General features: G+C 50.8%; 1 protein-coding gene across 5 annotated transcripts in view; it reads left to right on the top strand.

The window, feature by feature from the left end:
• The window catches only part of DUSP8 (dual specificity phosphatase 8), a 38,520-nt gene extending 19,217 nt beyond the window's left edge, over positions 1 to 19,303 (top strand). For 4 of the 5 annotated variants that reach the window (XM_015863828.1, XM_032444845.1, XM_015863829.2 and 1 more), the window contains 4 exons: positions 10,316 to 10,482; positions 12,334 to 12,493; positions 12,698 to 12,821; positions 13,184 to 19,303. In XM_015863828.1, coding sequence (XP_015719314.1) covers positions 10,316 to 10,482; positions 12,334 to 12,493; positions 12,698 to 12,821; positions 13,184 to 14,261 — 1,529 coding nt within the window. In that variant the 3' untranslated portion in view covers positions 14,262 to 19,303. Of the gene's footprint in view, positions 1 to 4,095; positions 4,557 to 10,315; positions 10,483 to 12,333; positions 12,494 to 12,697; positions 12,822 to 13,183 lie in introns of those variants that run through there. The other variant, XM_015863830.2, reaches the window with a different exon arrangement.
• The last annotated feature ends 1,759 nt before the right edge of the window (positions 19,304 to 21,062 follow it).

Below are 21,062 nucleotides of genomic sequence, written 5' to 3'. Positions count from 1 at the left end.
GCTTGGGCGTGTCCAAATTTTGCTGTATGGTGAGCAGAAGGAACGGTTTTAAACTGAGACAGGGGAGGTTTAGGTTGGATGTTAGGAGGAAGTTTTTCACACAGAGGGTGGTAATGCACTGGAACAGGTTGCCCAAGGAGGGTGTGGATGCCCCGTCCCTGGAGGCATTCAAGGCCAGGCTGGATGTGGCTCTGGGCAGCCTGGTCTGGTGGTTGTTGACCCTGCACACAGCAGGGGGTTGAAGCTCAATGATCATTGTGGCCTTTTTCAACCCAGGCCATTCTGTGATTCTATGATTCATTCTGATTCTATGAGATGAGATTTGTATTGGAAGCTTCATCTTCTTGGTGATGTCACTCCCGTTCCTAAGAGGTGAACATTGCTCTCCCCAAGGAGCTGAGAAGCAGAGAGGAGGAAAGGTTCTCTCTCATCATCATCACTAATATGTAACGATGGCTGCAGAGTTGTAACTATACAATGGTCTTGATTTGGAGAGGGCTGATCTCATTCACAAGCCCAGAGCAACTATTGAGGAGGTTTGAGAATGAGGGAATTTCATATAAATCTACCGAAGCCAGGTGACTTGAGAGCAGATAAAACATAAAGAGGGAATTTACATTGCAGAGGCTGATCTGAGCTACCCAGCACCAACTGGGATCAGCACTGGCTGAAAGAAGGGCTGGGAGAAGGTGATTAAAAAGAAAAGTAGAAGCATCTTTTCAGAGGTGTGGTGTTAGGTTTTGGTTTTTTATTTAGTTCTTTTTGTTACATTGGGGCAGTCCTAAAATAAGCTTGAAAAATATTGTCTGAAACCTGAGGGAGAAAATACCCCAAGCACGCGTACGTTTAGGTTTAGCTCGGAAGATGAAAGGTGGTAAAAGCAGCTCTCTTTATTCAATGCTTGCTAGTGGGTTTGGTTCCCACAGAGCCTCTGCTGGGCATGTGAATGTAAGGATGCTCTGGAGGCCAAGTGTGAGGGCTGGCTCAGGAACCCTTTGACTGTGAGGTCTGAGAGCATCTGTGGACTTGAAGAGTGAATCCAGCAGATTGATCCACAAGTGTTTTCCTCTAAAGTTCGTCTAAAATCTATGCCCATGAAGAAACAAAAGAGGACACATGGACAAGCACACCAAGTGTCCCAGAGGTAATCACACCCTGCTTTCTTCAGGAGCTCAGTGATGGTGCACAAGGGGGGTACATGCAGCAACTCTGCTCTTTTGCTTGTCTTTAAATGCTAGATGTCTAGAGGGATGGATGCAGAGCATTGACTATGTGGGACTACAGGGCAGGATGCTGCAGTGCTGGCTGCCTTTGGGATGCTGCTTCGTGTTTAGTCACCCAGTCTAGAGGGTTGAAGTGGCCCCTTCTCACCCCACCACCAGGGCCAGGAGGTGCCTGCAAGGGTTTGGGCTCCCATGGGACCATCAACCACATCCCTGGGAGGGGTTAAGCCAGGCCATGTATGTGTGAGTTGATTGTATTCCAGACCTATGCTCTAAACCTCCCTGTTTAGCAGCGCTGTCGTCAGACAACTTGTTTTTCCGATTCTATAATTACCCCTTGGAGCTTCCCTTCCCCCTGCATGCTGTGTTTTCAACATTTGGACCCAGAAAAAGTGAGCAAAATGGAGCAGGGGGAGGAGATGGGGCTACAAAGGAGCAGCCTGCTGGTTGCTGAGACTTCAGAAGTCATCGTGTAATTTCATTTCTCATTTCTGGAAAGCTACAGGGAGGAAAGAAACTTCCCCAGGAGGAGATTGCAATGGGCAGGAACCCATGCCCGGTTATGATTTCCTTCCTTCTGAGAAACCTGCCTCCCCTTTTCCTGAGGCCTTGGCCTCCCACATGCAAAAGTCAGCTATTGCAGTTCTTACCAGGTCCTGGTGCTGGGTGGGGAGAGGAAATACTGATGGTGGCCCAGATGACCACGGGTAGGAGGGAGCGGGGTAGGTCTGTGTCTGGGGAAAGGTGCTCACTGGTCCACTGCCTGGACCTGGTGGAGAAAGAAGTTTTCTACCTTGCTGCATCTATATGAGAGTAGGAGGTACGTGGGTCAACATCCCTGAGTAGAAAACTGGGTCCAAATACATCTTGAAATAACTTCTGCGTAGGGCTCTTTCAAGCCTGAGTGAGTCCAAACCCACTGGCAATCAGAGGAGAGCTAGGGAAGGTGGGTGCATGCTTGTGGTCTGCTGGGTAAGTAGGTTGATGATATCACTCCTAACTTCACCACCTGCCCACTATTGCCCCTCTGCATGGTCTGGTGATGACTTGCACCCCAGAAAAGTTCCAGATGTCCCTGGAAGAGTTCAATAAATGTATAGGTGGGTCACCAAGGGATGTGATTCAGTGGGCATGATGGTGATGGGTGATGGTTGGATTGGATTATCATAGTGGTCTTTTCCAGCCTTAATGATTCTATGGTTCTATGAAATGCACTGAGTGTCGGGTGAACAGAACTGCCCATCAGCAGGGAGATGTTAATGGAATTGGTGAAGGAGCTGGCAATGGTGCAGCATTGGTGGAGGCATCCCCATTACTAGCTGTTGTTCATGCTGTCCACCAGCATTTCATGTGTCCCTTTTCTCTGGGAACTGGTGGAGGCACCATTCCTGGAGGTGTTCAAGAAACATAGAGATGTTCCTCGGTGCCACGTGGTCCATGGGCACAATGGGGATGGGTTGATGGCTGGACTAGATGATCTTAGTGGTCTTTTCCAACCTTAATGATTCAATTCTGTTCTAATCTGCACCCTCCATTGCTAGGATGGGGATGGCAAATGCGGGGCTACCACCATGAGTGGTGGCACATTGGGCATCACAGGGACCTGCTGCAGGAGCTGCTCACCGACCGTTGATTTTGGGAAAATGTGGCTTCTCACTCTTCTAGCCTCACTGGAGCATGCTTTGAATTTTCTCCAACCTCTGCCCCACATCTGATAATCATCAAGCCATATTTGTTACAACAACAAGGCTCATTAGGAGGCAGGCTCCGCTCGGGTGGGAAGGGGGGAGGGGAGAGCACTTAGTTAATGCCGATGACCTCATCTCATGTGATGTCATTCAAAGGAAAAACACTGAAGTCACTCGCATATGGCTCAGCCTGGGGTTTTTCAGCCTATAAAGCTCCAGATTTTCAAAGGCACAATGCATGCCCCCTCCCCCCCGCCTCCTCCGCTTACTATAATCCTGAATGATTTTCTGGAGGCCTGAGCTCAGACCAATAAACTCACAACAAGCAGCGTGGAGACATATTAAGGAGTCCCACAGGTGGGAAAGGGGGGATGTAAGTAATTCTCTCCCCCAGGACAAATGGAAAGCAGAATATGTACCAGTCCCAACCTGCCTCCGAAGTCCTTATGCAGAGAAAGAGCCCATTGGGACTGGGGAGGACTATTCATTAATGCTGCCTCTTGCTGTGCTTTTGGAGGCACCTCCTCCAGCTCATGGTATTGCTCCTCCAGAGCCATGCAGATAGCTTTGGGGTGAGCCGTGAGCAGTCCATCACAGATGCCTTTCCCCTCCTGTTTGAGACCACTCTGGGATGGGTATTCCTTGTGGCCAGCAGGCTTAGGAGCAGGGGCTGAGGGAGGAAGAAGAGCTGGCAGCAAGGTCCCAGTCTCTGCTATGCAGCAGTTGTCTGTTATATGCCAGAGGATAATAGTATCTTTCTGCCTCAGTTTCCCCTTGCAATGGAGGTAGTGGTATTTCCCTTCCCCATGTTTGGGTTCCAAGCTACCCGTCCCATGGATGTACATTGTTCCTGTGGCATGGGGAAGGGGCGTAGCCATGGGGTACCCTCTAACAGGGAGCAGGGATGAGAGTGGGGGCACAGCCATTAGTACAAACCCATTTCCTTCCCGGCGCTTCCTCCCTCTAACCCCCTGTCCCCAAATTAACCCAGCAGGACTAAACCCAGCGGGCTGTGCGTGTTCTCCCGCAGCAGCTGCGGGGGACGGGGGAGGGGGGGAGAGTGGGGGGAGCGTGGCCGCATCCTGCGAGGACGACGGGAGGGAAAAGAGCTGTTGCGCCTTTAAGCAGCGAGCAAAGCATATGTCAGGCGCGCAGCCCCTGAGTTATCCTGCGTGTCTGTGTGCTGAGTAAGGAATGCGGTTGCATGCCTGACCCGTTAGCTATGAGCCGCCGTGGTGGATGGATCAGCAGGGCTGCTGCTCATGTGCTGAGCTCATTCAGGCTGGAGCGGGAGCTGCACGCGCAGGCAGCCAGCGCAGCGCAGGCAGGGGAAGGGGCAAAGCTGCCCCCCCCCTACTCCCCCTTCCCAGGCCATCTCTCCTCTTTTTAGCTTTTTCTGAAAGCTGGCGCAGGGGGAGGTTCTGAGGGCTGCTCATTCGGCGAGGTGGCGTAGGGTTTTTTCGGCCCGCCAGCTGTTGTTTTGTTAGGGCGAGAGGTACTCCCGCGAGCAGCAGCTCGGCTGCCTGGATGCCTGTGGACGTGATGCTCGCTCCCTCCGAGGACCAGTTCTGGACAGACGTGCATGAGGGGCAGATGAAGCTGAAAATAAGGGTGCGGAGGATGAAGGAGAGCAGGGACATGCGAGGTTTGTCAGGCGGCCGGCTCCTTGCCTCGCGATGCGGACGGAGGGGGCGGCGGGGGGCAGCCTGGCCCCGGCTCTACGCGGGGATGGAGACGGGGAGCTGAGCGCGATACAAAGAGAGCGGGCAGCAGTGAGACTGAGGCGACGAGGAGCGAGAGCACGCAATGGGCAGAAGCCATTTGGGAGGCGGCGGGATGCGAGCGGGAGATGCGCGGATGAGGGTCCCGTCCCTCGGGTTTCCCCTGCGGTCCCTGAGGATGCCGCGTCTCCGGTGAAGGGGAATGAGGGTGGGTGAGGACAGAGAGGTGTGCGGGGAGCGATGTATGGAGCGGCACTGCGGCTGCCGGAGGAGCCATTTCGCTTCACTCGTGGTGCTGCTGCATGCCCAGCTGAGGGTTGGTTGCTTTCAGCAAAGGGTTCGGCAGCCTATTGCTGTGCCGGGTGAAGGACGATCAGAGGAGGGAGATATTAACTGGAGCAGCTTAAAAATCTGCCGAGGCTGGGATGACCTAGATTGCCGAATGGTTGAATCAAGAAACTTCCCCTCCATCACCACTTAAAATGGGAGCCTGCTAAAAGTGCTTGACAGGTTTTTGTGGCACGAACCACATAACCCAGCGATGGTGTCATTAGTAATAAGTCAGCCCTGGAAATGATACATTTTCCTTTACATAGAACGAGTAAGGTCGGTCCAAAGCAGCACAGTCACTGGAGGGAAATGCAGCCCAGCAGCTCTGGGAGCATGTCCGTGTTTGTGTGGGTGGAGGGCTTCCTTTCTTCTGCTTTTCCTTTTTCTTTTTTCTTTCTTTTCTTTTCTTTTTCTTTTTTTTTTTTCTTTTCTTTTTTTAAAGGAAGTTCTCTGCTCATGCAGTGGGAGAGATGGGGTGGGGGTCCAGGACTGATCCCCAAGGTCACCCCGAAGCTGCTGGGGGTGATGCTCAGAAACAGGGCTGATTCATCAGCTTTCTCACCGCACCCGCTTGGAAAATAAAAGGAGCCAGCAATGGAGGTGATGAAATGTAGAGCTGAATGAAGGGAGGATGAAAGCAGAGCCTGAGTTGGGGAAAACACAAGGGCTGGACAGGATGGAGAGGGCAGCAGTGCAGCATGTGAGAGGAGAGCAACAGACAGCTCCTCCATTGCACTGAGATGGGTGAAAGCAGGAGCTGGAGAGGGCCCGTGTGTGTGGCTGGCTGTGGTATATTGGTATATCTATGAGGGCTGTGCAGGATTGAGCTTAGCAATGAGTGCAGAAAGCATGCTTTGCAGTGACAGGCAGTACAGCAGGGAGGCAGCTCTTCCATTGCTGCAGCCAGGAGATGGCAGCTGGCCAGGTTGCAGAGCAGTGGGAATTCACCCAGTGAGGCAGCGCCAGGCTTCATTGCTGTGGGAAACAACAAGGGGATAGCAGGGGGAAAACTCAACCACTGGCACCAGGAAGCTCTGAGGAAACCGGGAGCTTCCCAGCGTGCAGTGAGTAATGGTGACAGTAAGCAGCATTGCATCACAGCACCCGGCTCAGCTCCCACCCAGCACAAGCAGCAGGGAGTCTGTGCTTGGCAAGGAGGGATTTTCCCAGTGGCTTGGAGGATGACATGCGCTGAGCCTGGTCCCTCTGCCACCCTTCCTTCCATTCAACCTGCCACTGAGGCAATATTCTTGTAATGCCCCCAAGTCTTGCCAAATTCTCCCCGAATCCCATTTTGAGGGCTGCTCGGCTGCACCCCAGCCCAGCACAGCCGAGATGTGTGCTGGCGCGTGTGCCTGCTGCCCCTTGCCACGTGCCACCCTGGCAGCGGCTGCCAGCACTGCAGGCATCTTAATGAGAGCCGGGCAGAGCCTCTCTCAGCCTCCTCCTGGGAGGTTTGGGAGGGATTAGGGGTCTTCAGCACAGCGTGGCAGCATCCCTGCACTTACTGGGCTGTTAGCTGGTGGGCACTGGGGCTGTGCCAGACTGCTGTAAAAGCTCTGGCACCTGCTCAGAAACCCCCAGCAGCTTCTTAATGTTTGCTATAGGTACAGTGAGGGTGGGCTGTAAAGCACATCTTTAACACTTGCTGTGGCTCTCCTGCCTGCTCCTGGTCTGGGGGTTTGCAGATCTGGATGGCAGCTGCAGAATGGTGGCACAATGCAGGGACATGTCACTTCTTCCCTATCTCCTTCTGGGCGGGCTGTTGTGTTTTTCACAGAGCTGGGGACACCCTCTAAGGCTGGAAATATGTATAAGGTGCTTCTGGCATCCATGCTATGAACTGCATTTCCAAATACTGGTGATAGGAGATAGGAGGATGGTTGGACTACCTCTAAGACCAACCCTGTTGATTCTATAATTCTATGATAAAGTGGCAACAGAGAGATTCGTGATTCCTCTCTCACCCTCTGGTCTTATCCACATTCCTGGCACCAGCACAGGATCTCTTTGTTCCCAACAAATCTACCTTCACTTGGAAGCTCTTTGATGCTCAGCAGGGAGAGCCTATTGAAGATGAAGATGGATGTGGGATAGCAGTGTGGGACTTCTCCCATCCTCTGCTGGCCACCATATACTACCCCATCCCCAGGACCATACAGCAGGGCTGTGGGTGATAATGCCCAGTATTATTTCTCTGGGGATATTGTTGAATGAGTCCCCAACATATAGGGGTTGTTTCCACCCCCAGCTCTCCCCTGGTTCTGCCTCATGGCTTCCTTCTTGGCCAGAAACCCCTCACCAGCAAGCCAGGCTATGGGGAAACATCAGGAAGACCCATAAGCACCCACATACATCAGAGAGAACTTCTTCTTGACACTAATTCTCTGTGTACCCAGAGGAAGGAAGACCACGGGGCTCCACCGCTCTCTCTGAACAAAGGTTGGGGTATGTGGCCTGGGGTGCAGAGGGGAAAGCCCAGGTATCGGTGGGAGCAGTGCCAGGGACACTCACTGCCTTTGGGATTGTTTGGAAGAGCTGCTTTGCTTTCTAAAAATGCAAGGCATGCTGGAGCAGCCGGCACAGGCGGGGTGAGTACTGCTGCGGGGTTGGACAGGCAGTGGGTGTCCATCTCTAGGGTTTCCTCTGAGCAGCTGTGAGCAGGGTGGAGATTGTGGGGGAAATGAGGACAGGAGGGATGGAAGCGCAGATGGAGGAGGTTTGCTTGGGGCCAATGTGTGGCCTATGCCCCCACTGCTGCTTCTCGTGCAGAGGAGGCTAAGGGGGAGAAGGCAATGCCGGCATGTCCCAGCCTGCTGTAGCGATGAGGTCACTGCATGCTCATGGCTTTTGAAGAGAGATCTGAAGCTGGAGGCAGCCTCGGGCAGCTCTTGATGGGTATGAGCAAGAGTGAGGCTAGGGAACAGAACACTGCTCTCTCATGTTGTATGTGTGCCTCACTCCCCATAAACACACTGTATTTCTCTGGGAACCCCCCATATCATTGTGTACAAGTCTAGTCTATGTCCCATTACACCCTACATGCTTGCAGAAGGCACACTTTCTTCACCATGCAAACTCTTCTCCCCCAGCTTCTCCCCACGTGTGCCTGCAGCTCAAGCAGGGCAGCGACACGTGTGCAGGGTGCTGATTTACACTCCTTGGCAATGGGGATGTGGCACCAGGGTGAGTGGTAACCAGAGCTGTGCTGCACCTGTGCTGGGCCTCCTTCTTTTGCTGTGATTTAATGTCCCAGTTGAGAGGTGATGTCATTTCAGAGGGAGCCAGGGAAGAGGAAGTGCTAGAGAAGATGATAAGGTGCTTTAACTCTTTGCCTCCTGACTCAGCCAAGTTTTAAAGCTGAGCCTTGTGTTAGCCACCAGCCAGGGAGATGTAAGAGAAAGGAGAAAGGTTGGCTGGAGGACGTCTTCTGGGGTTGATGCAGGAGCTGCTCCCCTGGAGGAGGCTGTAACTTACAAGATGCAAGGAGACAGTAATGAATGAAGGGTGGTGTGAGCATGATTTCATGCCCTGCTCCGATTTCCAGGAGTTTGTTTCAGAAGAACCAGCAGAACTGCCACAAAATCCTGGAGAAGGTAAACTTAGCATGCCAAATCTGCCCTGTTTCCAAGAGGAGAGTCTGAACGAAGTGGTCATTAATGAGGGCCTGTTAAAAGGACTCATTCCACTGCAGAGACAGGCAGTAGTGTTGAATCCTGTGGTGTTGGATTCAAAGATACAGACTTTCATACACAGACTTTCAGGAAGTATACAGGTCCCAATCAAACCCCAAAGTCTTTGCTGCCCTTTGGGTGATGTGAAGCTGCATCTGCTCATTTTTATGACTGGAAAGACCTCTAGGAATGCTGGTTGGGCCGGTATAACCCAAGGTGCCCTCTATTGCAAACACATATTGCTCAGGTATCTTCTGCTGAAGGTTGGACCACCATCTCACTGTACCTTAAAGAACAGGATCGCTGTGCAAGAGAAGTCACTGTAGTCTTCCAGTGTTGGCAAAGAAATGTTCCATGTTTCCTTTTCTACATGCTGTATTTGGTTGCATTGTGACTCTGCAGACAAGAGTAGAACCTGCAGGCTTAGATCCTATTTCAGGCAACACCATTCTCTGTAGCTGAATCTTTTACACTATGGAGCATGACTCCACAAATTGAGATAACCACTGCCCTTGTGTGACCACACATGATGTGCAACAGTGCTTTGTGTTGCTACAGCAATGCTCACTGCCCTGCTGAAGCCTCTTTTCCAGCCACTTGAGAAGGAAATTGGCTTTGGGGCAAGTTTGTTCCCATTTAGACCATGCATTTGATGGTGCCAGCACCACAGCATTGTCAGATGCCACCTACTGCAGCCCCAGCTGAGCATTTTCTCTTGATAGTGGGCTTTGATACGGTAAGATGGTATGAGTAGCTTGTTGCAGAACATTGGGCACTGCTTGCTGTCACGTTCACCCGGGTCAGACTGTGAAAAATGGTGAGGAAATCTGTTCAAGATAAATTAAATTTCTCCCCTTCTGGCCAAATGTACATTACAGCCCCCTCTCTAATTTTGCAGGCTCCCTTTTCTAATTAGTGCCACCGTGCAAACCAGGCCAGCCTTTGGCTATTAGAAAGGCAGGAAATCTGTGCACGATATCACTGCCAGATTGTGAGCCAGCTCAAGTGCAATGGCCTACAGGTAGCCATGTGGTACTCTGGTCAGAAATCCCAGGTTTGGGCTTGCTCAGAATTAGCCCATCAAGTCATCCTGCCCTGGTGTTTTTTACTAGCAAAAAGTGACCCTAGTTGTCTCCAGAGTAGGTACCTGTCATTTGTCTGGATGACACTGTGAAGAGCAGGAGGCAGTGCAAGGCTGTTTCAAGTTGCACCAGAGGAGGCTTAGATTGAACCTTATGAGAAATTTCTTTATGGAGAAAGTGATCCAGCATTGGGATGGGCTGCCCAAGGAAGTGGTGCAGTTCTCATCCCTGGAGGTACTGAAAATATTTGTGGATGTGGCATTAAGTTTAGTGATGGAACTTGGTAAGTCAGATTAATGGCTGGACTGGTCTTGAAGGTCTTTTCCAAACCTAGATGATTGTATCATTCTAAGTTACCTCATGTGTGCATTAATATCCAGCTGCAGCAGGAAAAAAGAGTTAACTCTTCTGTGCTTCTGTGACACAGTCATCACAGTGTGTCTGCATTGGTTGACAATGGTTGTTGGATTTTTGTTGTGTAAAGGTCTGCACTCATCATGAGTAATTATCACCATTTCATCCCCAGCTCTCCAGGTGACAAGTACCACTGGTCCCAGACTTGCTGCTGTGAGCTCAATATCCCTGTTCTCTCTGCAGGAGGCTTTGCCACCTTCTCATCCTGTTTCCCGGGGCTCTGTGAGGGGAAGCCAGCTGCCATCCTGCCAATGAGCATCTCCCAGCCGTGCTTGCCTGTGGCCAATGTTGGCCCCACACGCATCCTGCCACATCTCTACCTGGGCTCCCAGAAGGATGTCCTGAACAAGGTACAGCCCCATTGCAGAGATGTGTCTGCCATGTCCTGTGTAGGAGAGGGCTGGATGGTGACTCCTCCAGCCGTGAAGAGTGCAAAAGCATGGGGATGAACAGCTTTGGCCATGGGCTTGTTCAGGAGATCCAGAAATGGGCAACATTTGGCTGGGGGGAGAGAAGAGAAAGGAGGAATGCTGCACTTTTGAAGTGCTGGGAGGACAGCATCATGACATTATGGCAGGAAAAGAATTTTGTTTAAAGGGAAAATAACAGCAAGAAGGAAGAAAGAGGAATTGCAGCTAAAATGCCACTGGGCATCTTCCACAGGCAGGAGGGAGCCAAGCAGACATTCTTGGTCAGGGTGGCAATGGGTAGAGGGACCAAGAGAGCAAAGCAGGATAGAGACAGAAAGGAAGGAGAAAAAAAGAAAAAAGACACAACAAAAACATATATAGGGAGTAGAATGAAATGAAGGAGAAAAATGCCAAGAATGTGAGTTTAGAAGCTGTCTGGCTCTGTGGAGCCAAGGCTGGGTTCCGTGGAGCCTGCTGGTGACAGCCCCTCTGTGAGCTGGGGTGGGCAGGGACTGGCCACCAGACAGCCACAGAAAAAATCTCCTGAGGGCCAATGTCAGCCAAGAAAATTTATGGTTTCCTTTCCTCCCCACCTCCTCTGAGGGTTTTGTTTATCTTTTGGAGCTGTGTTTTCTGCCAGCACTGCAGTGCCAGAAGATGCTCCATTTGTAGGCAGCAGAGTTGGGTCAAGTGCAGAGGTCACATAAAGGCAATGATTCTCCTTTTCAACACGTTGAGAGGCAGATCCATGCACACACCGGCATATGGAAGGATTCCTTTACCAACAGATTTATTTTCTCCTCCTGTTTAATTCTGTATCTTCTCTGAAGTAATTCAGGTCAGGCAGCTGATGCAGACATTCTCCATTCTTATATGCAACCTGTCCTTGGCTGTACAGACAATACATAATCTGATGGAAAGGGGAAAGGACAGCCAGGAATTTTGTGTCAGCAACACATGTAGATGAAGCTGTCTTTGCCCTGGGAAGGAGAGAATGGAGCTTGGTGTGGTTATAGCACTATGCACCCAGCAAGCCAGATCCCTAAGTGATGGTCTATGGTTCATCCCCTTATTGCAATATTTCATCTGACCCTTGTTATCTAATGTCTCCCTTATTCTATCATTTTATTGACTCAGAATATGGGCAGTGATGGTGTCTGCTGAGTGACTGAATCAAAAAGTCACCAAGTAATGTCCAGGTTCACTCCAGAGTCAAAAAGAAGGAAAGGATGGTTCCTCTCAAGAGGATGTTTTAAGTCACAAAAGCCTGAAATGAGTGGTTCACATGAGCCTCTTGTAGGCTAAAATGCAGCACAGTTTAGTGAAGAACTGTGAACAACTAATAAGACTGTAAGAACTCCCAGTGCTTTTCAGTGTTGGTTGGAAGTAAAAAACTGAGTTGACATTGGTTAGCATGGAGTACTACTGATAACCAACTTGGTTGGTGAGATATCAGTCCTCTCTCAGTGGATACTTTCTAAACTTTCTGTGAGACTTTTCATAGGTTTTCTTTCTTACTTTCCCATATGGAATACCTTTCCAGGATTCTTTGGTCATGCTGAGGTACCAAAGTAAAGATCTGCTGAATTACAAGCCTGTACTATGTAAATGGGCACATCTCTCCCAGCCAGTCTGTGATGAGCATCAGTTAGGTAGCATCAGCTGGTTGACCATTTGGGCCAAGGAGCCAGCAGAAGACCTATAGGAGCAAATATTGGGATGGCTAACAGCAAGGATTGTGTGGAGAGGCACATAACTCAGCCGATCCTTCCATTCCTTCTCTACCAACAGGATTTGATGACACAGAATGGGATAAGCTATGTCCTCAACGCCAGCAACTCCTGTCCCAAGCCAGACTTCATCTGTGATAGTCACTTCATGCGCATTCCTGTCAATGACAACTACTGTGAGAAGCTACTTCCCTGGTTGGATAAATCCATTGAATTTATTGGTGAGCTTTCATTACAATAATTACAGGTCCATCAGTTAGCCCTCAAAATCTGGACTCTTTTTCTGTCTTCCTCAGGCCTATTCCCAGCAGCTCTTCTTCTTTCACACACAGGAGCTGAGGGCTGGGGGAAGAGTCTAGAATCATTTTGCACAATGTCTGTGATCACATCAGTGTTTTCTCTCTGTTTTCTCTACCATGCTCCAGACAAAGCTAAGGTGTCCAGCTGCCAAGTGATTGTGCACTGCTTGGCAGGGATATCCCGCTCTGCCACAATCGCTATTGCATACATCATGAAGACCATGGGCATGTCATCTGACGATGCTTACAGGTGAGCATTCACCAGAGGACAGGGAGGGGTTGTACTGGTGTGCCTGAACCCACAGAAGGAAAGCAGTCTGAGCCCAGAAGAAGGGAGTGGTTGCTCCTTGAAGTCTTGCCTTGGCTGAGTGGTGGTGAAACAAAACCAAACCAAACCAGTCCTTCACGTAGTGCATGCAATGGTGGGAGCAGTAAAATGGTGTGTGGCAAAACCCCCAGAATCTGAGCATCCCCAGCTTCAGTCGGGGAGCCCCCAACCACTTTCTTCAGAGGGTTTTGGATAATGTCTCTTCTCCTAAAGAGACAAAGAGATTAGAGGGTGACTTACTGAAGGACTGAACACCAATCAGGGTTGTCTGTACCTCTTGGCAGGTTTGTTAAGGACCGTCGCCCATCGATCTCACCCAACTTCAACTTCCTGGGCCAGCTCCTGGAGTATGAGAGGAGCCTAAAGCTCCTAAAGGCCCTGAAGGCCCAGGGCGACCGGGGTGAGGGAGAAGCTCCTCAGGACACAACCGAGGCATCCGAGGCTGGCAGGCATCCCACACCGTCTACCTCAGAGAAGGTTGAGGACGTACCAAGAAGCACAACCTCTGCACCCCCACCCAGTGACCCTGAAAGGCAAGGTGGGCCACCCAAAGTCTTGTCACCCACGGCACTGCAGCAGGGACTCAATGGCTTGCACCTTTCCTCGGAGCGCATCCAGGACACCAACCGCTTGAAACGCTCCTTCTCCCTGGACATCAAGTCCGCCTACTCCCCCGGCCTGCGGCAGGACCCCCCAGGCCTACCCAGCACTGGGGAGGCCCCCAAGCTCTGCAAGTTGGACAGCCCATCAGCTCCCAGTGGCCAGTTCTCCCCAGTGCCCGATAGCCCTGACCGGCCCAGTGGGCCAGACCTCCTGCTGGAGGCCAAGGTGAGACAGCGACGCAAGCACAGGCACCAAGCTGGCTCACCAGCCCATGGCCTCAGCCTCAATATCAGCTCTGCCCGCAAGAGCCCTGGGGCAGAGGACAGCCTCCAGCCAAGGCTCAGCCTGCCTGGCCCACCACAGGCCTCCAATGGCTCCTGGGGGAACGTCCACCTCGAGTCCCCCAGCACCCCATCCTCTGAGGGAGGATGGTACTTCAGCACAGACTCAGCCAGTAGTGGTGGCAGTGGCACCGGCGGTGGGACGCTGTTCAGTGGCACCAGTCCATACCCCCCATTTAGTTGCAATGGGATGCCAGGAGGCTGCGAGATCAGACTGAGGGACAAGCAGCGGGCTGAGGCCCGGGATGGGAGGCACAGCTGGCATGAGGAAGCCGGCGCAGAGAAGCAGTTCAAGAGGAGGAGCTGCCAGATGGAGTTCGAGGAGACCATGTCTGAGGGCAGGTCCCGGGAGGAGCTGGGCAAAATAGGCAAACAGTCAAGCTTTTCTGGCAGCATGGAGATCATCGAGGTGTCCTGACACCCATCGTGGGTCATTGGAGCAAAGGGGTGGGGGGATATTTAAGATGGGGAGAGATGCAGGGAGGGTGGGTGGGGAGTATTTATACCCGCGTGCGCATTTTTGGGAGCACGCACATCAAAATGAAAGCAAAGAGGAACGAATCCAGAGTCAGGAAACATCACGGTGAATGCTTAGTGTCCCTCCTCATGCCCACTCTGGTTCTCCCACTCTAGCAGTCTCCAGCTCTTGGTGACATCACCCTGGGCTTTTGCACATGGAGCAGTGATGGGAGAGCAGTCCTCAGAGCCCTGTACTCGAATCCGGGGTGTAAAATTTGAAAGGGAAGGGGCAGGAATTACCATTTGGGGTTGGGAGGGTGAGCAGAGCCTATTCCTGCCTGGGGAGGGACGTGGCCCCGTGAGGACAGAGCACAGCATCACTCTGTCAAGGTCAGGAAGAGGCAACCCACCTATCCCTCCCCACACCCCAGTGCACTAAGCATGTGCCCCCATGTTTCTCTGGCTTGAGTATCCTAAAGATGCTGCACTAGAGCAGCCCTATACATATATAAATATATATTATATATAATATAAAGAAAACACACACACACACAAAGGAAAAAAGGCAAATGGTTTTACTGCGATTTTTATTGAGACGTAAATAATATTTCAATTTTTTGTTTTGTTTTTAATTTATTGAAGCTGTTTCATTCTGGCAATGATTTGCAGACAATGTGGGGCGGTACTTTCAGCTCTATTTTTACTGTGTATGGTATTTAAATCTGAAATACGAGTTTCTAAGCAATATCTGAGGCCTGTGGCTCCTTCTATAGATCATGTCGACGACAAAGATTTTCCCCCATTCCCTCTGAGTGCAGCAAAAAGGGGACAGAAAACTCTTTGGAGCACTTTTTCTAGAAACAAACAAGTGAACAAGGAAGTCGTAAAATCTTAAAACACAAACTGAGCCAGAAAACTCCCTTTCTGGAAGCTGCTGCCGCATCTCCGCTCCCTTGGTCCCTGTTTTCTTCCCCTACCCCATCATAGCCATCATTCCCATCCTGGCCATCATCTCCTTCCCTCCGTTGTGCTGCCCTTTCTGGCTGGAGACAGAGAGGAGCGAGTCATTGAGATGGAGGGAAGTGGCACTGGGCATCCCCAGGGATACACATGGAAGGAGAGGCATCCAATGCCACTGCAACATTGGAAGGGGAGGTTGTTAGTGGTTGGGATTTCATCTAAGGGATGTCTTGCCTGTCCTCCCCAGCCCCAAAACTCTTGGGCTGAGTTTTTCTAGGGAAATGTTTTTGCAGGTCCCTCTTTGCTTCCTGGCTGCCTTCACCAGTGGGGAGCCAAGACCTTGCAACCCAATGCCCAATTTCAGGCTTGCTGAGAAGCTGCTTTCTGGAGCTGTAGGCACAGAGCTGCCTCTGCTGCAAAGCACATATCTCCCTGTGGCTGTCTTTGCTTTCTCCCTCGTCTTGCGCTAGCTTGCAAAGCTAATACCTCAGGGGTCTCCGTTCATGCGTGTCTGTGTCCTGTGTCATCCTTTAAGCATTCTTCATTTCTGGAGCCACTCTTTTTTTCTTTTTCTCTCTTACCTTTGTACCTCCTTTTGTTGTTCTTTTCTATCTCTAAATCAACTTACACATGACAAAGAAAAAAACTATCTCAGGTTAAACAGTGAACACAGCCCAGAGGCATGAGGAGCTGTGATAGAGCAAGGAAGAGCAGCTTGCTGCTCCCTGACCTCCTCTGCCTCCATCTGGGTGCCTGAAGCTGAGACAAGCCTGTCTAGAGGTTCATTGCTGTTTTCAACATGTCTTTATTCTTACTGTTTTTACAATGAGACCATGTTGGGGAGATTCCACATGCTCTCACTTGGTTCCCCAATGTCCCTTGAGAGCACACCACCATCCATCACTACCTTCAACAAGCTCCTCTAACCAGCTCAGTCATGCTGACCCAAACCATGGAGTAGGTAGAAAGAGCATTCCTTCTGCTGGCCTTGCAGCTGCAAGCTAACCCTATGGTTTGAGAGGGTAGTGATGCTAGCAAAGCTGTGCCAGGGCTTTTCAGCCTTTGCCTCCTCAGCTTTCAGCACTTACACCCCTTTAGTTATGGCCTGCTCCGCCAACCTCATTTAATGACAACCTCATTTACAATCTACTCTTTCTGCCTGTCACTTTGGCTGTGCTTTCATTGAAACTTGAGAAAATTTCCCCTCCTGGCCACAAAAGGAAGATGAAATCATTCTCTACCCATCACCTCCATCTCAAGAGCTAGGCAGCCCTTCAGGAGTTGCATTCATTGTAGGGTCTCCCTGCTGGGCATTAATTACAGAAAGAAGATGACAAGTTGGCATGGCGAGGCAGTGGCGAGCACTCACATAACTCATCCCATTAGCTGGCATGGTGTGTTACAAACATACAAAAAAAAAGCAGCTGGAGTATGTCAGGAAGGAAAAAGTGAGTGCTGTAGACAAGACTCTGAATGTCTGAAGGGGCGGATGCGTGGTTTTGCATTTTGTCATCTCTCTAGCATGCCCTCGATTGCTCTTCAGCTGTGCTTGAGGCTTTAGGCACTATGGGCTCCTCTCTTCTCTGAAACCAGAGCAAAAAAAAAAACCTTTTAAGATTCATGTATAGGTCATAGTGGCCAGGAGCCATTCATCACCCACCTCTGCAGTCTTCTTCTGAAGTCCTTCATGTCAATCCTTTCCCTTTATGTTGGGTGTGTGTGCTAGAAGTCCTCTTGTGCAATGTTTTAAGGCAACATCCAGAAAATACCTTGTATCACAGCAGCCCTGCCTGAGCTGGGGCTATCAGTGCTAAGCCTGAGCCATGAGGGTCACCGAGAGGCTTGCAATTATTGTGAGTGACTTTTCCAATCTGCCTGATGGACAACTTTGTTCACAAATCAAAAGACTTGTCATGAGGGTGGATGTGTTGGCTGTCTTCTGACCAAGCCATTTTATGGGCTCTTGCAACCAGACTACTCAATCCAAGTTTCACTGGGACCCAAATGGTGTCCATCCTCATATGATGAGGGTGGATTTCCTTGTAGTGGCAGAAGTGAGAGCAGGGGAGAGGTCTCTCCTTCTAAGAGAGGAACCACCAAAGCTGGTTAGGCACTGCAGCTGCCACATGCCCTGTGGTCCAGGACACCCCACCATGTTCACATCTGCTTCATCCCGGATGCAGTGGTGGTGGTGTTGGGACTTTTGACCATATGAAGGATGGACCAAACCACAGCTTTCCTTCTGGCTAGAAGGAACACCACTCCAGCCTCCTGACTGTCTCCAGGCATGAGCCCCTCAGCTGGTTCCTTCCCATCCATATTTTGGGGGCTGAGCAAACTTGGAGGGAGGGCAGTGATCAGGTTGGCAACACCAAGCCAGAGGCTTGGGTCGGAGCAGGCTCGTCCCCAGCCTCTGTGGCAGCATCTCCAGCCCCTGCTGCCTTCCCAGCCTTTCTCTTTGTTTGTTTCTTTGGACGTCTGTCCCTGTTTTGTCTGCCCCTTAGGAGACTGTGCCCCACAGAACCCCCTCCCACTGTCCCGTTCCCCCTACCATTATTAATACTAATGATAATAAGCTATCAGTGTTGTCATTGCAATCTATGAATGATAGATTTAAGTATTTATGATTATTATTATGATTATTATGGTTATGATTATGTACTTTTTTGCTTCTTACTCTTTGTATGTTGCTCCTTGTTTCTCTGTTGTGAATAAACACAAGGCCCCATCAGACCTTCTCTCTGCTCCCAAGCCAGAGGAGGCAAACACAGCCCCAACAGACCCTAGTCTGAAGGTTTGGAGGGTGGTGCTTTCCAAGGACATAAAGAAACCAAACCTGGGGCAGATCTGTTCTCTTAACTCTTCCCTTCCTTCCTGCAACTCCTCTCCCCCATATTGCCATCTGTTTGCAAGAGACAGGAATCCACCAGCATCAGGAATGGAGAATTAAATGGCAAAGCATAAAGCATAAAGTGTTAGCCACAATGAGTGTTGGCTGGGTATCCTGCTCATAAAGGCATCTCCTTCCAGGTCATGGCACTCTGACCTTCTGCTGGCTGCACGCTGAGGCTGCAGCTCCACCCAGATGGGTTTGGGTTCTACTGATGCCTCTGGTTCACCAATCCCCCACTCACCTCACTCAGCCAAGCCCACCCACTGGTGTTCCATCCCAGAAAGATGTCATGGGCTCTCCTGGTGCCAGTGTCCTTATGGTGCCACTGCCTCTGTCTGTCTGAGGCTGATAAAGCAGGATGCCAGTAAGCAGGCAGAACTTTGACCTTGTTTTATCTATACATCACCTAGGCTGTTTACACAGCTGAGAGGTTTTCAGGTGGCTGTAAGGAGAATATTTTGCTAGGAGGAGACATTAGGGAAAGGGAAGAGGAGCCTCATCTGCTCCATGGTTTGAAATACTCTCTGTACCGTGAGCCCCATAAAGAATCATCTTGATCTGGGGACTTTAACAATGCCCTTCCCTTTGCAGTCCTGACACGATCAGTTCTGTCACTACTTTGCCTCCTCATGGGCTGGGCTCGTTCCCATCACCCTGTGCTGAACTCATTCCCGAGGCTGCTCCAGGACCAGAGCTCAGGTCTCAGCTGCAGAGAGCCCCTGCAGAGCCTGGGGTCCCGCTCCGGCATCACCCTTCCTACCTCACCTGTGCTTGGATGGGGTGGGAGCAGGCAGGGCCCCTCGCACTGCAGTTCAGCTCCCGCCAGCATCCCCACAGGATCCAGCCCTTCCTCTGAGAGCACAACACATGGATGGGGTCTGCATCCACTGCAGACACTGTGCAGGTCCTGAGCAAGGAAGATGCTCTGGCTGCTGATCCCGCTGTATTCCCCCTGTTGCTGCAGGTGGGACTGAACACAGTTCAGTTCTCCCTCTTGGACTCAGAGAGACATCCTGCCTCTGCCCCGTCTTTATTTTATTTATTACCAGAGGCTGTAAGCAGCAGTGCTTCTCTACCCCCTCTTTCTTTTCCTTTCTTTTGTATTTTGGAACAATGTGTTGTAATAAATACCCAAATAGGTGTTTTAACAGCTGGTGTCGGCCTTGGTTTGTGGGGGAGCTGCTCAGGATGGGGCTGGAGGGTCCTGGATTGGAGAAGGCAATGCATTTTTGGCTGCATCCACCAGAACTGATGGAGAGCTGGACATGCAGCCAGACCCACATGTATTTACAGGGCCCTGTGGCTGGAGCACAATTAAATCAAAGCACCAGCTCCAGAAAGCTGCATGCTTGCAGACCTCAGCAAAGAGCGGACGTGCACCCTCAGCAGGTACCAGGGGTGCCCCACTGCAACCCACTATGTTTTAGGAACCGTCCTCTCATCCCACTGCAATCACTGAGCACTCTCTTCCCTGTGTCCGTCCTTGTGGTTTGCACAGCACAAACCATTACTGCAATGAGAAACCCAGGAACGTCCTTTTTCCAGCTCTTGTGCTTTTATTGACTCAGAATGGCTGCCAAGCCTATAAATAAATGTTCCTTGAGCTAAATATAGCAGCCACTGAAACAGGGCTGATGTCTATTTATTTATCTTGTGGCCTCTTTGAAAGCTTGCCAGCCACCGCCACCTCTACCTTCGCTTTGTCCCACCCCAGGCTGCGGCCACCCACAGCAGGGGTATGGGGAGAAGGGGTCACCCATAGGCACCTCTCTCCTGCAGGTCCCTCTGGCCAGGATGTCACCACTGGGGTCACCTCAATCTGAGATCCTCCAAAGGACACCTCTTTCTCCAGCCCTGTTAGTTGTGCACTGATGTCTGGGCTGAAGATACAGGCTTCACCTCTTCATCCCTCCGAGGCAGAAAACACTGATGGAAAGAGAGGTGAGGACTGTTCCCAGGGAGGTTGTGGAGTCACCATCCCTGAAGGTGTTCAAGAACTGTGCAGATGTGGCACTGACGGATGTGGTTAGCGGGTGTGGTGGGGGTGGGTGCTGGTGGTTGGACTAGATGATTTTAGTGGTCTTTTCCAGCTTTAATAATGCTGTGATTCTTGTGCTGCAGACACTGCTGTAGGATGCTGCTTACCTTGGGTTGTGACGAGTTCATTGCAGCTCTGTGCCAGCAAAGGGGAGGAAAAAAGAACGTCACTCCCTGGAAAGCCACATTTGCTCCTGGAGCAATTTGAGACATTAATAATGCTTAGCACTTAGAGGGAGCTTTGCTAAACATGAGCTAATCCTTACAACACCCATGGGAAGGAGAAAAGTAATTATTGTTATTGGGCTTGATTTTTCTCTTCCCATGTACCCCTGCAGATCAAGATTAGCTCTACCAATCCCAGGTTGCTCTGTAAATCAGGGGAGGATCATACTTAGCTCAGTTTTTGCAAATAGGAAACCTGGAGCGGAGATGGTAGGTTGTTGCCAAGGGCCACACAAGAAGGCAGAGTGTGTGGGGGAAATCCCAGTCCCTGATCCTATCCTGCCAAAGGGTCCTGTTCCTCTCTGTGGGCCCTCATGAGCAGGATTCTTTATATGGGGACAAGCATCCCATGGAGAACCAACCTCATGGGGAGTCAGGAACAGGCTTCTTCCCACCAGCAGCCAAGCAGAAGGGATTGCAGAATGAGGGATAGGCCATCCAGATAGCAGAACACAGCTTTATGGACATGAGCAGCATGGAAGAGAGGAGGGGGTGTCTCCCTTGTTGGTGTCTCTGCAAGGATAGGGGGCTCCCCAGTGCTGAGGGTGGGTTTTACTGGCTTTATTTTGCTCCCCAGCCACACTCTTCTCTTTGGCTGAGGGCCTTGTGCCCAGTGTCTGAGTGGAAATACTGTCTGTCAGCAGT

This window comes from Coturnix japonica, chromosome 5, assembly GCF_001577835.2.
Source record: "Coturnix japonica isolate 7356 chromosome 5, Coturnix japonica 2.1, whole genome shotgun sequence".
Classification (NCBI taxonomy): Eukaryota; Metazoa; Chordata; class Aves; order Galliformes; family Phasianidae; genus Coturnix; species Coturnix japonica.
The sequence above is the reverse complement of the archived record's forward strand: the minus strand, read 5'-3'. Positions and strand labels throughout refer to the sequence as shown.